Here is an 18,415-nt window from a genome sequence, read left to right on the forward strand (position 1 = left end):
TATTCCGCTGCTAAAGTTATAAAAGCGCACAAATAGCTAACAACAGGTGCATTAGTGGAAACACTGTGGATTTCAGCCCACGATTGTTTTACCACAATAGTATAATTTTTGCTTTATATTATGGCTAAAACTGTAGGTAATCACGTGCGGAACACGCGATTCATAGCATTTTTTTCGCTCGCTTAGCCTCTTGAACTACGACTTTCCGCGTGTTATTCTTTATACCTCAATGAAGTAAATGTTAAAAGGTTAATATGTTCAAGTGTTACTGCTGTTAGCAGAAGTAAAAGAATAATCAAAATGAGATTGGGATGGTTTGGATAGAGCTTGGGGAGAAACTTAAAGTGTTTCTACATTGACCTAATGAACATGAAATATAATAATTATTTTTAGTGCTTTTTAGAATATTTTATTACTTTTAATTTCGTACTGCCTGTGCAAAGTAAATTGAATTTAAAAAGCAATATTTTATTGATTTATATGCATTGTAATCTTGGCTCATAGAAATATCTACATTCATTTTACTATAATAATATAAGGCTAATTACTTAGGATTATGATTATCACTTGCTTCTTGCGTGAAAACAACTGACAATGTACAATTGACGAAACAGATAATTATGACATTGATACAAATAACATAAATATAAATCAAAAGAAGAAAAGTAAAAGGTCGGTAAAACAATTCCTTTTTTATTTATATATCCTTCTTTTAGTCTTTATTAATTATAAAATAATTTAATACGCGTTTCTAGGCCTGAATAAATGAAATAAAATTATTTACTTAAAAAAAAAATTACATTCTGCAGACAGTACTAAAATTGCTAAATCTTTGCATTAGGTAGCCTTTATTAAGACAAAGATAATATTTCCGTTAGTGTACAATTAATAAATAAAATGCTCCGATTTGCCCCATCTCCTTTCAATGTTAGTAGTACACAATAGGTGTGTTTGTCAAATAGTTAAACAGTAAACAAAATATATAATTGTGGGTGGGATTCTGCGTCTGCGACTTCTTGCACGAGTTTGAACACCTCCATATGACTTAGCTGGCACACGAAATCGTGAAAGCGACTTCCGTCCCATATCCCGCGCAGGATTTGGCACCCCAAAAGAGTTTAAGCAGACACTAATTGTCCCCGCACACGGGCCCACAAGCAACTTCCACAAAACTCAGAGTTTATACACCAAAATTTGTAGGCTCACGGTGTCATATATAATTTGAGATTAATTCATATTTTGTTTCCGATTTCTTTGTATATTTATAAGTTTGTATAATTTTCATGTGAATTTTCACATTTTTTAACACCAAAGTTACTTGTATTTAATAAAATATGATTAAATTAACCAACATTTTACTTCCATCAAACACAAATAAACACTGGCTTAATTATGAATAGTGATAGATAAATCCAATTAATGAATAAAAGGTTTGCTGAAACCTGCGTCCATAGAGAGCTTCAGGTTAGCGTATTGCGTGAGACCAATCACGTTATTCTTGCTTGAACGCGCGTTTGTTACCTAGACTTGACGACCTGCTTGGTGAGCGATTTGTTCTTATTATATCCAGGTTAAGTCCCCGGTGGGGGTGATTTAGGAATTTATAATTTCCGAATTTTCCATGGTCTGGTCGGTGGGGGGTTTCGGTCCTGGCTATTTACCACCTTACCAGCAAAGGTTGCCGCCAAGCGAACTGATGTACCGGATGTCGCGTAGAAACAAGCCAAGTTTATGTGTATGGAGTTTATTTATGGATAATAAAAACTACCATACCCGTAACGGATTAGCCTTTTACCATCTTAGACTTCATCTTTGCTTACCACCAGGTGAGATGTCAGTCAAGGTCAACTAAAGACACAGGCGGGACGCGTCAATTTGCTGTGATTCTCTGTCCTAGTTAAAGGTATTTTATTATATGTGAAGTAATAAACAAAGATTTTTTTTTATTATTATTAACGATAGGCCAGCGCTTGACGAAAATAATGCCCGTTAGAAAGCAATAATGAGGCCTAGGTTGGAGCACGATTGCCTAGAAAAAGCCTATTCACTCTAGCCTTGAAGGTACTTAAATTATATGCGGCAGGAAACACAGTTGCCGGCAGTGCGTTCCACATCTTAGCAGTACGTATCAGGGACGTGGATAAAAAAAGTCCTGTAATTTCATTTCATTTTTGTGTATACGTTTTTAGAAACAAACAAAAATACTCTATACATAAAAAGGGCATCTATTATTTTCTTGAAATAACTATTATTTTTTTCATACCTACTAAATGTTATTGTACTTTTAGTAATTTGTGCAATATTTAGTTCCATACATAAACGATATGGTATTCGATATAGAATTCTCACCAACAAAGCGTTGCTTTGCAACCAACGACCCATAGATGTTAGGAACCTATTGAAAAATGTTGACATTATTTTTAAGAATACTTGAAGTAAATGAATCGGATTGTTAGGAATATTTACATAATTCATCATCATTTCATACATTCTGAAAACAATTTGACGATTCATATAAATAAAACCAAATGTTACTAGTCCGCGAAATTCTATGATGAATAGTTATATGTAGAGTTGTTAGACATGTAGTAATAATTAAAAATTTGTAAATTTGTGTTTTTGTTTTCCGCCCTGTATCCTTCGATCTGGTGTAGATGTTAAGCCTCACGTGTCTGTAAATACACCCAAGACCAAGCCCTTCAGACTGGAACACAAAAATGTTGCTTGGCGGCAGAAATAAACATGGCTATATCAGGTACTTTCCCGGACGAGCTCTGTGTCTCTGGTAGAGACTACTACTATTAATGATTTTCTTTATAAAACGTCATGTATTAAATCTTTCGATATCCTTTCTAAAGGACTGAATCCTTTAGAAAGGATATCGAAAAATTTAATTTTTCCAATTTTCCAATTTTGTAAATAAAATATAGAAAGCGTATTAAATTAGACACTGAGCAATAAAGCCTGAATTTCAACTCAATTTTGAATAACAAAATGCATGAATACTGAATTTAGTAGTAAGTTGAAACATAATATTTAGTGGACAAGTAATCAAGTAGAATAGATTATATTCTATTTTCGGTTATATTGCCACGCGCTCCGCACCCCGCGCATCCCCCGGAGGCGTGGCTTGGAACTTACCTACACGTTTGGACTGGCACAATTTAGTGAAGCTAGTTGACGTAGATGACGTGAATGACGATTTTGTGAAGTAGTTTGCTGAAAAATTTGGGACTTCTCATTATCATTATCAACCCATCACTGTGGAACTACAGGACAGGTCTACTCTCAGAATGAAATGGATCTTTAGGCGTCCAAAATTTTAGTAGTGCCAAATGCTGGCCAAATACCGATTGGTAGACTGGCACGCCTATGAGAACGTTATGGAGAACTCTCAGGCATGCAGGTATTCTCAAGTTGATTTCCTTCTCAGGCAAGCAAGTGTCGACCTGAAGTATCTGGTGTGGTAGTGAGCGCTGTGGTTTTATAAGTAGGAAATTTCGGCTTCGATTCCGGGCGGAAATTTTCTCTGGTGTTGGTCTAGGTAGCTTCCGCTGTGTCTTACCGTCACCACCCTATCAAAAAAGTGATTTAGCGTTCCGGTACGATGTCGCAATAAGCAGTGGCGTGCACAGGGTTTTTGACCCGGGTATGCATAAAGCAGGTACATGGCATAAAATGGGAATTTTCACCTCCAATATGACTTATACAAAATAATTTGGGTATGCAGTGCTTTTGAGCATGTATGAAGTGCACGCCACTGGCAATAAGCATGACGGTAGTAGTTCCCGGACGAATTCTGTCACAAAAAGCTCTTCACTACTAGTAAAATTGTAAACCTCCCTGGCACAGCAATGAGCACTAATTTAGAGGTCCCAGGCTAGATTCCCGCGGAATTGGTAATTTGGTGTGGGGGAGGCTTCGGCCGTGGCTATTTACCTCCCTACAAAGACGTGGCGCCGTACTCCTAACAAGGTAGCCCGTATTAGACTGGATAATCACTTACTCGTTTTGAGTTTGCAGTCAAGGACTTAGTAATTGTATTGGAATTGAAGTAGAACTCTGTCCTTCGGGAAGGGGGGTCGGAGTCCTAACCACTAACTAGGCATTCATTGCTTCAAACTGCCAAATGTCGCGCTAAGTTACTTTCGTGGTTGTGTGAAAATACTTTAGTATTAAGCTCAACTCGTGTGATAGCTCGACGTGCTCAACTCGAGCTCAACTCGTTGTTCAGGATATTAATAATTGCCTTAGTGACTAACATAAAACCAGAAATTTAGTTACCGCTTGACGTCTTAAAACGTGTACATCAAGTTGTTGTATATTTTAACGTCATGTGACTGTTTGAAACAATGAATTTAAAAAATTTACGAAATAACTCATACTAGGGAAAAGTACGAATTTCGGGATTTACTCGAATGTCGCGTGGATCTATTAGGTTGTGAAGGTTAGATGACTTATACTTAGGTGATGTTATACTATTAACCTAGTGGAGCGTGTACAGGTTTTCAAAAATGTAAAAAAAAATACTCAAATTAATAGCATATGTGCCTCATGTCTATCTTATATAGGAAAAAATGTGCCTGTTTTCATGGTGGGGTGGCCATCAGAGCGAGACATTGATAAAGAATGTTAAGAGGATCCTCCAGTAGGTGCTATTCAGATGACTGACGATTAGGACGCGATCATAATTCATGGACGCTTTTTGAAAATGAATGTTATAAATACAATAGTAAATATATTTGTCTACAGATAAAATTATATCCGGTTTTTAGAAAAAACATAAATCAATAAAAAAAAACAACGTATATCCTCAATTTGACTTACGCTACTACTCGGCAGATTATATTATTACTGGGAGTCTTTACTAATATCATTCAAAATAAAAAAAAATTAATCGCACTCGAAAATCTAAAGGTGAAGTTTTTTTGCAACTTTGTAACCCCCGCATTTCCTGATGTCACGCTCAAATTGTCATATTATAGAAATGCACATTTTGTAATGCACATGTTATGTTATTCAGACGCGCTCGAGTGAATCCCGAAATTCCCAGCCGGGCTCCAATACCATAAAAATCCTCACACACATTCTGCTGGACTGCAAATGGCAAGGAGTACTCTTCTATCATCTAACGAGGAATAAATAAAAAAACTGTGATATTAATCTTGACTATTTTTAAACATTCCATATTATTTATTATTGAATAAAATATAATTAACATTTTATGCACTTAATATTAACATGCACTTACTACGCAAATTGTAATACAACTCTTGAATTCTTACAAACTTCACGTCCTAATCCAGAAAAATGTTTCAATCACAAATAGAAATTCATCAATGAAAATACACAGCAAATAGTATCAATCGGTAGTTTACGAAATGTCATTTATTATATAAAAAAAAAAACGGTTTCTAAGGTACTCCGTATGGAAGATATAGAAAAATATTTGTATTGAAATAACATTATAATACATTTATTAGTAGTTTTTAGTAAGCGCTACTCGTATGATAGTTAAAATCAACATATCCATCACTTTCATTATACAAATATAAATAAAGCAATGGACAACAAATATACAATTTGCGCACGTTTATTTAAACGCATTTGCTTTAGATGGCATTAACCGCAACACCAGGTGACTTTTTTATAAAATGCCATTACTACTCTTAGTCGTGAGTAGTTGATATTTTAAATTTCCAAAAGTGATGGATTAAAAATATATAGACCATTATCTTAATTGGCACAAACAAATAGATAGTTTAATACAATATATAACAAGAAATCTCATATGTGCTCTGTATCTTTAAAAAAATAATGTTCCGTTGTACTACCTTATTTATTAATAAATTTCTATCAATACAAATATATGACAGGAAATCTTTAACTACGTCACATTTATACGTCTCATTAACAACCTCAAGTATTCAAAAATATTTATTTTGGACGTAGAGATTCAGAAAAATACTTACAATTAGGCAACTCCTCTTATCCTATAAGCCGTTGTTACGGTTTATCGGATAGCTAACAATTACAAATCTCAAACTAAGAGACTTGACCACGACCAAACCCTTTCCTAGTCATATCCAAAAGTAAATAGAAAATTCAAGAATTTATTTTCATATCTATAATATTTATATATATATATATATATATATCTATATATATTTCTAATATACACGACATGCAGATATTTCAACGCGAGACAAAAACTGTTATCAATTTATTGTAGTAACAATAAAATCTTCTACTCTACATTCTCTACATTATTCAAAAATGGGTTGATAACAGGTAACGTTATTATTAATCATCTTCTGAATTTATTTTCATATCTATAATATATATGTATATATATATATTAATCTATATATATTTCTAAATCTACACGACATGCAGATATTTCAACGCGAGACAGAAACTGTTGAAGTTATCAATTTATAGTGGTAACAATAAAATCTTCTACTCTACATTCTCTACATTATTCAAAAATGGGTTGATGACAGGTAATGTTATTATTATCCGTCTTCTCCGGTATGCGCGCACCGTCCAGAAGAAACATTATTTCACAAACACGTTGAATTCAACTGGACGCCAGGATCTCTTCTGCTCCTCTTTTCCTCTTATCCGCGCACATATGCTTTAGCTGCGAGTATCGGGCATCGAATAACACTTTTTAATCTTTAGGTTAACAGCATTTTGAAATAACCTAAAGATTATGCCCTTAAACTAGCAGCTTAAACATACGTACTCGTAACTCGAGCCCGGCGAGCTGATAAGAAATATTGATGTTAGATGAATAAAAAAACATGAGCTTAAGCCTGCCATTACGATTATGTTACAGTGGTCTTTAAAACAAATAAATAAAAATTTGAAAACAACCTCTATTAAAATGAGATAATTTTCCGAAAATAATAAATTCATAATATTTCCGTGCATTCCGCACATGTATCGTGGGTGCCATTTCAAGTTGTGTTTACTTAATGCTCCCCGTTACCGTTAGTATTTTCATGATTACTTAGTTAAGAAATAAACAGTAAATTTTATTTCATTGGAACTATGATGTCATTTATCGACCACGGAGACAAAATTGCAATATTAGACTTACGCCCGTAGTTAAAAGTCTATTTAATCGTAAATCTTAAGGTACCAGATTAAATTGAATAGGTCTAGTCTAGTTAGGTAGGTCTTAATAATTCTAAGCACCTGCTGAGCAGGTAGTTTCGAATTGGTGATTTTCATCCCTGTGCATCAGGGGGACGTTAAGCCATAGTCTCGGTTATTATTATTAATACATATGTGATACTTATTATTTATTGTAAAAAACCCACCAGCCCACATGAGAGGTGCGTAATGGGTTTATGCTTTACACCACCCTCTATCATGAGAGAGAAGGCTTATGCCCAGCAATGGGACGTTATAAGCTATAGATGATGATTTAACAATTGAATTCTGGGTGACTCAATGTCGAATATAAATAGGCGTCTTCGAGATAACTTGAGCTATTCGTTCAGTTTCCAAGAAGAAGTAATGGTAGAAGAAGTAGATATATGGCCATTTTCACTAAATCTGCGAAACTCTTAAATCGGATGCCTAATGAGCTAGCTACCACGAGACAAACCGTTTCACCAATTGATAAATGATGACTAGCGACGTTAGGCGCCATGTATAGGGAATTCGTAAATTGATACTTAACAGATGAAAAAAATATAAATTCAGTTTTCTTGATCACGTTAAATCCATACAAAAAATAAAAGATATGGTAATACAAACATAAAATACGACAAGTTGTGAACACGAGTATCGTACACAAGTTAAGTTATATTAGTAACCTAGTGAAAATTGATTGACCTTGTGGCGAGAATAGTACACAAGTTATTTGAGTGACCTAGTGAAAATTGATTGGTGAAAGGGAGTCCTAGTTATCTCGTTAAATTAGGTGTTACTTACTTAGGCAATGCCTTGTTCGTCGTTAGTGGAAAAGGGCTACATTGTAAGAATTAGGTCTCGTGGAAAATAGTGTAACAGAACAGTGTAGAGCGGTACCGCTCATCATCAAGTACCCGTTTTGTTATTCTATACGCTTATTATTAACCCTAGCTTGTAACAATATCATGTATTTTCATGTATAACAGATACAGGAAATGCATGAAATCAGGAAATGATTACAATTCGGATGTTAGATGCATGTGTGATGTATGTAATAAATTGTTTTTCACTAGGAAGTCTATACAATTCCTAAACGGCAAAAGGAAATGTGTTTAAAATGAAACGTTACAGTCAGTTAGAACATAAAGTTGATCTGGAACAGAAACCCTTACAGAAGTGCCAATAGATACCGAAAGAATTCCTTAATAGTTCAAGGAAATCCGTACAATTAATGAAATAATGAATAAATATTATTTCTTACGTAATAACTTGCACCTATGGATGTATACCCTATTATGCATGTACTACTCTAATCTAATCTAACCTAATCTAAATAGAATTTGGATTTCTTAAGACTGGGCCGATTTCACCGATCAATGTTTGTTTATTTAGCTACCCGTTAAGTGCTTTAACGGACTGTTGGTGTAAATGCGTGTCCTACCACGCACTAACAAGTGCTTATCTTGTCCGACGGGCCACTACAGTTAATTGCGGGTATATAGGTCCGTTAAATATATAAAAAACGATTAGGTAATGCCGGTTCATAAATTTAGACATCGTTATCTGAAAATAAGTATTTGGAAAATTTTAATACTGGTCTCTTCAATGGTACTATATATAGTAAGCCTTGTTGCGACTTTATTAGTGAAATTGACCCTAAGGTTCTAGTGAATACAACTGTTAAATTTTAACAAATTTTCTATCGTCGTTTAGTAATCCTATAGAATTCTAAGGAAATGTTACGTTATTATACGTTTCATTTGTGTACTAATAAATGTTAGAATTATCACTTTACATTTTAATAAGCCAGGAATTGCAAAGATTTCCTAGGAAAGGAATAGGAATTAATAATTAGGAATTTAGTTCCTAAATTTGACTTCCTATAACAAATATATTCTAAGTATAACAAACTTGTTGTTATTTCGTGTAGACTCTTCTGGCCTATGTGTGGCTAAAAATACATAAATAAATGAATACTTACCAGTCCTCTTCGGTAAGCTATTCATTGCCCTCCGTTGTTCGTAATATCGCTTTAAATGTGCCAATACTTCGGGATTCGTGAAGCAGAAAAACATTGCCAAGTAAAATCCCTGTTAATAGAAAATATTAGGTAAACGAGATGGAAAGAGCCTCATTCCGATCCGAGATGTTTGGATCTGAGTGGGTGGTGCAAAACATAGGCTATTTGTTTTTTGCTAAATGTTAATCCATTAACTCTGATATGAAGTTTTCTTATGCCGTAAGTCGTCCTAACAAAGATGTAACAGATGGGCGCAGATGGATTTCAAGATCGCTAAATTTTTCTCCCCGGGTAAAGGACAAAATGTTATCTTGCCCCTCATCTTTAGCGACTCCCCGAGCATTAGCGCACGGTAAATAATATTCAAATAACAGGCGTACACTTAATATTATAACGTAGCGGTAAACTTCTTGTAATACCTGTTGCCATGCTTTGGCAGGTTACGTTAATTTTATCCCTCAAGGGATATAATCGTGGGACATATTTTTTGTGTCCAACTAAAGGTGTAAAAGGAAATTACTATAGATGTGACTCGCATAGATGGTGCAATAGACTATATATCTTTGATCAACAGGATCCTGATTGCATTATCGTTGAAAACTGCAAAACTAACAGAAGATTTTGGTTTTCTTTTTAGTTTTCCTATTCCTAAGGTTGCCTGGTAGAGATTGCTACTAAGCGAAAAGGCCGCCGTTTATATAGTATTACTTAAAAAATCTGTTTTTTTATTTTCTTAAAATTTTCTGGAGTACAAATAAAGAGTATAAATATTTTAGATATTTATGTATATAACGGCCGATTATTCATGAAAAATATTCATCAGTCATCTTGGTACTTATAACACAAGCTACGTTTACTTTGGGGCTAGATGGAGATGTGTGTATTGTCGTCGTATATTTATTTATTTGTTCTATTTATATAGAAATATACGTACCTGAAAGCTCGTTAGTACAGCCAATACAATTTCATGAATTTCATAAACAAGCGTGTCTTGTGGTGGTTTTATGAAATGGAGTAATAGGTGTAGGCCGAAGACCGGAAACTACAACAAAATAATTTACATTAATAAATTTATATAATTCCCTGTCTTTTGTCAAGAAATTTTCATATAAATAGAATACGGTTTTAGTACATACCATGATCATATTATTAACCACGAAAATCTTACTTTAAAATCTTTAAATTGAGCAATGACAGTTAATACTTACTAGTGCAAGTGACCTCCGTATGGTCAGTTTTGTCTTTCGCAATTTTCCATAAGAATTTCGGTTTTTCTTTAGAGTCACGTAGATGGCGATCACCGTTATACCTAATGAACAATTTTTTAAGTTATTTCTTTGTTACATAGATAGATAGGAATTCGCTCGCTTATTGACTATTGATTGATTTAATAAAGCTTTATATGTTAGCGATACAGCGGTGACAGCCTACTAAATGTACCCACTAAATTTGTGTAAATGTATGCTTGAGAGCTGACGAAGGCGTTTTCAGCAATTCAGCAATTTCTTGTTAGGCCAACGTGATGGACTACGACTTCGAATTAGCTGTATTGAGTCCGTAATGGGTTGAGTGATGATAAATTTAGTAGGTATTATCCGGAGGTTTGGTCTAGGGGCTATCCGAAGAAGCGGAAGTCTATATGAATGGAACAATTTTCCGTATCTTATTTATGAAACTTTTAACGATACTTAACTTACATAGGGAATCCGCGTATAAGTCAACCCTAAAAGATAGACATAATATGCTATCGCAGACTTTTTTATAGACCTTTGAAAGGGCAACCACTTTGTCATATACATGATTTTATCGAGACTTTAACCGTTAACGCAGAATACGCAGCGGCAGCTCTAAAAATGAAAAAAAAACCCCGATTTTGGAACATTCTTCATTGCTGCTATGCATTGCATGCATTGGTCTTAGCGTGATGATAAACAACTTAAAGCCTTCCTCCAAAAATGGGCTGTTCACCACTGAAAGGATTTTTCAAATCGCACCAGTAGTTCCTGAGATCATCACGTTCAAGTAATCAAACAAACTCTTCAGCGTTATATAATAGTTAGTTAACATATTGACAGTAATATATGACTTACGTTATGTCCTACGTCCCTAAAATAAAAAAAAATATACTTGTAAAATAAGAGCGACAAAAAAAAGAAGTGTGTGTACTTATATACACGCGTTAAAATTAATATTCCTTTGGCGTGACGAGATATAAAATTTAAAATCTTTTCAAAAATTTCATTTTTCGCGTTTTTCTACGTTTATAAAAAAAGGTATTTGATACATTGAAAGTTTTATTTTAACGCAATATCAGTTAGTTAAATAATATCTATATAATTAAAGAAATGGACATAATACACTTAATTAAATTTGGAATACTATTAGACTCATTATCGGACAGCCAACATTAAAATTTGATATTTATGTACAAGTGGATCACCCGAATGCGCCCATAGACTTTGACAATTGAAAGTGAACACTGTCAAACCTTATAGCTAACTTCGGGGTGTCGTTTTTTTGTGACGGTGTCCGCGCGCATCGTTAATTTTTTTTTTCTCTAATGCGCCAATAGAAGTATAACTTCAACAAAAGAATAAAATAATAAAATAATACTGCTTTAAATGATAATCGAGGGGAGTGGGTGGATGAGGAAGCCTGAGATTATGGGCGCTTCGTGGGAAAGATGCTTCTTTCCCAAGAAGAACTGAATTAATGACGACGATGAAGCATTGATCGTTAGCTAAAGTTTAATGATAGTTTTAATAGAGAACATTTGAATAAAGTCTTCATTCAAATGTCTTTGAAATCGGTCATCCAGACGGCTTTTATGGTACGCTCTTTAATATTATAGAAAATGAATTTAATAAAATATTAAATTTCAAATACATAGATAAATTGTATGAGCTGTACGGTGAAAAACAATATAACCGGACTCCTACTTTTCTCCATCAAGTAAAAAAAGTACTCTAAAACTTTTAAGAAAGTTTGTTTTCATTTCAAGTCGCTATAGTTTAAGGATCAGGAAGCACAGGGTATGTCTATTATAGTAATATGTAACACTATAGACATCATTGCCCCTTATTTAGCCAAACTTTTTAATGAATGTGTTAGAGGTACTTTTACCTAATTTAGTGAAACATAGTATACTTATTCCAATATATAAATCTGTCAATAAAAACAACATTAACAATAACAGACCCATTTCAATCTTACTAGCTCTTAGTAAGGACTGAAAAATTTCAAATAAATCAACTTTTAAATCACTTAAATCTAAATAACTTACTACATCTGGAGCATTCTTTCACTTAAGGTCGTAGCACTACGGATGCAGGCGCCGAACTTATAAAACATGTTTTTAATAACAGCCTGAATTGAAGTTACAAAAGTGCTTAAGACCTACTAGGCCTACTTGAAAAAAAAAAATTTAGAATTTAGAATTTTTGAATTTTATGTAGGCTCATAGCGATGCGTAGGTAAATTGCATAAAAAATGTGTATAGAGATGATGGCGATAACTATTTCCTAAACTTAATACGAGAGCTATGAGGAAAGCACCTATAGTAAGATGTGTGTTTAAATTAATGATTTAGTATCATTATAACTCACCTAAGCATAGCATGACGGAACACCAAATGGGGATCTCGATGATGTTGACAGGCATAGTCGGGAGTTCACACATGCAGCTGTGGTAAAAAATACACGTAAAGGTTAAACATAATAGTCTCATCCCACATAATACCGCAAACAAAGAAGTACAAGATCAATTATAGAGAAAACTTCATTTATGATTCGCGTCGCATTATATAGATATGAGGCTAATGGTACAAACGCACTCTATACACTACATTGATTATATAATTTACAAGTTTATTTTTAGTAACAATAATTTAGAGAAATAAATAACTAATTACGTTAATAATGGAATCAAAACAAAATTTCTTTATTCTAATACCAGGCTTATAGCGAACTATTATAAGGCGTTAAGCAGTGATGGTCTTGTAGTTAGGACCCGGTTTCACTTTCGTGGGCATCCCCGGCACGCACCACTAACTTTTCGAAGTTATGTGTGTTTTTAATTTTAACATATAAAACACCTCAGTGCCTGAAAACCATAGTCTTCGAACAGTGCGTGTTGCCAGTGATGACTAACTGATCTGAATCGTGGTCGCTAACAATGGGCCTCATAGGAAGGCTCAGAGTCACTCAGCGCGCGTTGCAAAGAGCTTTGTTAGGTGTAGAAAAACTAGAGTTATCTATTATAGCTCAACGAGTCGCAAAGCTGTAGTGGCAATGGGCGGGGCACGTAGCTCGGATAACATGGAACGCCCTACAGAATACCTATGTCCAGCCGTGGACAACAATCGGTTGAAATAAATAAATAAATATACTACGACAATACACACATCGCCATCTAGTCCCAAAGTAAGCGTAGCTTGTGTTATGGGTACTAAGATAACTGATGAATATTTTTTATAAATAATATACATTAATACTTATAATATATAGACACTGAAAAACATTCATGTTCATCACACAAATATTGTCCAGTTGTGGGAATCGAACCCACTGCCTTGGACTCAGAGAGCAGGGTCGCTGCCCACTGCGCCAACCGGCCGTCATAAAACTTGAAGCTGATATAAAATATTATAAATTGGTTGAAGTGATATAAAATATCACTTGTTGTATAGGTGAACGAAAACAGCGTCAGGAAACCTGCATGCCTGAGAGTTCTCCATATTGTTCTCAAAGGCGTCTCAAAAACATCAATCCGCACTTGGTCAGTGTGGTGGACTATGGCGTAAACCCGTAATAAAGTTGATAAGACTTGTGCGATTAATTGTCTTTGGCATTAATATAGCGGGGTGTTTGTGTTGAATACATTCGCAAACAATATACGCTTAAAAAATACCGAAATAATACTCCACAGACTTTAGAGGTACATTATGTACTGTCTGTTGGGAGCCCTGCACTCAAAATTGTAGACACAAGATCCAGTTAGGTAGGTCCAATTTCGAGAAAGAGGTAAACCGCCGAATCCAAATCGGATGGGCAGCGTTCGGGAAACTTCGTGACATCTTCTCGTCCGAAATCCCCCAGTGCCTGAAGACTAAAGTCTACGAACAGTGCGTGTTGCCAGTGATGACTTACGGATCAGAGACGTGGTCGCTAACTATGGGCCTCATAAGAAGGCTCAGATTCACTCAGCGAGCGATGGAGAGAGCTATGTTAGGAGTAACTCTACGTGATCAATCAGAAATGAGGAGATCCGTAGAAGAACTAGAGTTACCGACATAGCTCAGCGAGTCGCGAAGCTGAAATGGCAATGGGCGGGGCACATAGCTCGGAGAACCGATGGACGTTGGGGTCTTAAGGTGCTGGAATGGCGACCCCGCACCGGATGAAATCAGACAAGTAGCTGGGAGCCGCTGGAGGCAAGCGACCCAGGACCGTGTATTGTGGAACTCCCTACAAAAGACCTATGTCCAGCAGTGGACGTCAATTGGTTGAGATGATGATGATGATGATGACATGTCGCGTAGTTTTTGAGCAAACGACTGCCATAGGTTTTGGTGAAAGAAATCAGATACAACCCTAACATCACATTCAAAATTATAATCAAGTTACTACTGTCTCTTTATTAGGTACATGTCGCGTAGCGTAGGAACTATGCGTCTATGGTATTTTATTTTCAATAGTAAGTTGTCATACGTAAACACTTAGCATGTTTTGAATTCGTGTGTAAGGAAAAATAAATGCTAATTTTATATTAATAATTTTTTTTTTAAATAATTTTACACCCTTCAACTGTATTTCATAATTGGGTTACAAGTTGTATACTAAACCAATAACCAGTTTGTTCAAGTAAAATAGTATTGCTTGAATAAATAGGTCATTAGTTCAGTTTCCTTATAATAGCTAATTTTTTAGATATCTCAAAAAATATTTAAGTTATCACAAAACATAGCTGGAAATTTCTGTACATTAAATATATTTTTAAAATTTTAACCGGGGGATGCTTTATAATCGATAATGAGGCCAGTACAGATTTTTATTTCATTTTTGTCTGTCTGTCTGTCTGGCATTACGTGAAAACAAATTTGGCATAGTGGTAGCTGGTATTCCGGGTCAACATATAGGATACTTATTATCCCGATAAACAATAAGTTTCATCCAGGAAACAGGATGAAATTTTTTATCAATTTTACTTCATAGCTCCGTTAAATTTGTACCGATTTTAATAATTTTTTTTTTTTATTACAAAGTGTATACTATTAAGCATGTATTGTCTATTTTGAATGGAAATTTGATAAATATTGTTGGAGATGAAGGACATAACTCTACACAGATTGCGACAGGAAGTCGCAATGCATATGGGCAGCGATCGAATGCATGCGTACCATCCTACTAATATTACAATTGCTAAAGAAATAAAATAATATAAATTTTAAGTTTGCCTGGCTGTTTAGAGCGGAAATGCAGCCAGCACTATTGGCAACATTAATTATTTAGTAATAATTGCAATAAAAAATTATAACCAAAGCAATTATTAATTTGGTTTTGGTTGATGTTACATACAGTAAAACTTCAAAAATATCTATCATGCATTTATAATTTTGTATTAATATCTCTTGGATTAATTATTTCTTGGATGATTTTATATCGGTTAGTTACCTACATAGAATCATCCATTAATTATAAATCAATTAATTAATTTGATTTATTTGCTGATACAGGCGAATAGGTGTTACAGAAAAAATATGTAGATCTTAACTGTACCACGCCGATTTGGCATGCAAATTATTATCAGGGTAATATTTAAATTCTAAGGGATGGTACTACTTGGTACAACTGAGATATTGACAATTATAATCATAATTGCAAGATAAGTAAATCACTTACCACCAAGTGTTAACGTAGATAGCATTACTGGCAATTGTAGTTAAAAATAATAAGTTAGTTCTCGAGATACATTTGATGATTACATTTCTAGCAGATACAATTATGTAACATATTTTCAAGTGATTTCTTATTATTTTTTTTTATCGTTATTGATGCAAATATCTAAGCAGGGCGTGAAAGGAACTCGTCCTGCAACATGCTGCTCTGTGTCTATAAACCTGATGCGAAGGCGTTAAGCCTCCTATGATATAATAGCGCCTTCAACCTCGCCCTTCAGACCGGAACACAGCATTGCAACAATTCTGCTTTGCGGCGGAAATAAGCGTGGTGGTAGTACTAACTCCTCCGGACGTACTCTGTCACAAAAATTGCTATACTAAATGTGTGATTAAGCTCAATGACTTTTGACATTGACATTTTTCATGACATTACATTAGTTACATTTTAAATTTAGACGAAAAGTTATAGATATTTAGATACTAATTTTAGTTAGTTGAGTTCAAGTTTAACATTATTTATTATTTTTAAGACATCAATATAATCTAAAATAAACTATTTAAAACTAAATAAAATTTAAAACGTCTTCGAAACCACCTCATCGAGGTACAGTTCCAAAGATGCTGGCAGCATTGTCCCTTTGGATGGCAAAACTAATTCGTTGGCCAAGGTAACTCAAGGATCACCGGTAGACTCGATAACCCTTTTCGATAGTTCTTTGAAAAGAGCTCGTGCCTCCGGACCCCACGGTCCCAAAGTCTCAATATTATTATTGTAATCCGATTTAATTAATTTTTGTTTTGTTTCCTAGTAATTGATTATGTTTTAAATTATTCATTGTAACTTAGCTTTAAATATTTATACTTTTAAAAATTTATATTAACAGATTAATAATTAATTGTAAATAATTTATAGGAATGACTTTTTACATTTTAATGCATGCTGTGATAACCTGTAACTCATAGTTGAACATTTACTATGTGACTCATTCCAAAAAAAAGAGCAAGTTTTAACGTATCTACTGTTGGTTGTCCGTTATAAATAAATAAATAAACACAAAAAATACAAGATGGATGGTGAATGCTTGTAGTGCAGTTTCCTAGGCTGCAAAAATTTTGTAATGCATTTGAAGGGTATTTGTATATCATTTTATAACACATTACCAGCTGTATCCTTAAGATGTCTCTCAATAAGTTTTAAGTTTATATAAAACATAAGCTTATAGAAAAATCCTATTATAATATTAAGGATTACATGTATGATAGAAAAGCTTGGGTATGAATTGCTCTAACTTCATAGCTTAACATTAACTAGACTGTGAGATGGTGATAACAAAAAAAACGTATGTGTACTTACGTACACGCGTTAGAAGTTATACTTCTTTGGCGTAATAAGATAAAGTTCTTTTCAAAAATTTTATCTTTCACCTTATTCTGAGTTTGTAGAAAAGGCGACACTAACAATGGAAAAATGGTATTTAATATATTGAAAGCCTTGTTATAACGCATTATCTAGTTAAATGAAGTTGTTTTAAATATCTCAAAAAAACTATTTAAAGAAATGGACATAATAAACGTAACTGAATTTGAAATTTTAATAAACTCATTATCGGACAGCCAAGTTTCACTCAACATTAACAATTGAGATTTTTGTGCGATTAAATCAATGAAATCACCGGAATGCGCCCGCAAACTTTGACAATTGAAAGTCTACACTGTCAAACCTTATAGTTAACTTCAGGATGTCGGTTTTTAGTGACGGTGTGCGCGCGCATCGTAAAAATTTACGGATCAGAGTAAATTTTTACGATGTACTCCCCAAACGCGCCAAAAATAAGTATAACTTCAAAAAAAAACCTTAGTACAACAAGTTAGTTGTGGGCTCTTCTTAGACCAGGGCGCGTTTGGAACCTAGGAAGGTTCCAAACGTTAACGCTTTAGTTTTAAGTTAACGAATGCAGTTATCACCATCACTAACATTAGTGTAACATGTTAAATGTATGAACGCTTCATAAGTGCCTGTGATAAGGTCTACATGAATAAAACATTTTTGAATTAGATTTTTTGGAAATACTCTTTACACAGCTAAAGCTATATCTACATTCATCACAAAATCTCAGGAACTGTATAGCTTACGAAGTTAAAACTGAAAAGGTGGGTTTTTTCTAGGGTCTAGAAACAGTTAAGTTCGGGGTTACAAGTTTGTATGAAAGTCCTATGTTTTGTATTAAGATACGTTAAAATCGGCATTTATGTTATCGGCTTTAAATAATTAAAAATAGTGTAAATTATTTTGGGAACACCCCCCAAAAGTTTTACTGAATGTTTTCATTAAATAGGATATAAAAATAGGA

General features: G+C 34.2%; 1 protein-coding gene across 1 annotated transcript in view; it reads right to left on the bottom strand.

The window, feature by feature from the left end:
• Positions 1-3,082: 3,082 nt before the first annotated feature.
• Positions 3,083-18,415, bottom strand: part of LOC120636447 (vasoactive intestinal polypeptide receptor 2-like) — a 36,173-nt gene continuing 20,840 nt past the window's right edge. Inside the window, exons 3-7 of the mRNA XM_039907925.1 lie at positions 12,772-12,848; positions 10,375-10,475; positions 10,101-10,208; positions 9,128-9,236; positions 3,083-3,219 (exon numbers count right to left, since the gene is read on the bottom strand). Of these exons, the coding sequence (XP_039763859.1) occupies positions 3,083-3,219; positions 9,128-9,236; positions 10,101-10,208; positions 10,375-10,475; positions 12,772-12,848 (532 nt within the window). The remainder of the gene's footprint in view (positions 3,220-9,127; positions 9,237-10,100; positions 10,209-10,374; positions 10,476-12,771; positions 12,849-18,415) is intronic.

Source organism: Pararge aegeria, chromosome Z (assembly GCF_905163445.1).
Source record: "Pararge aegeria chromosome Z, ilParAegt1.1, whole genome shotgun sequence".
Taxonomy (NCBI): domain Eukaryota; kingdom Metazoa; phylum Arthropoda; class Insecta; order Lepidoptera; family Nymphalidae; genus Pararge; species Pararge aegeria.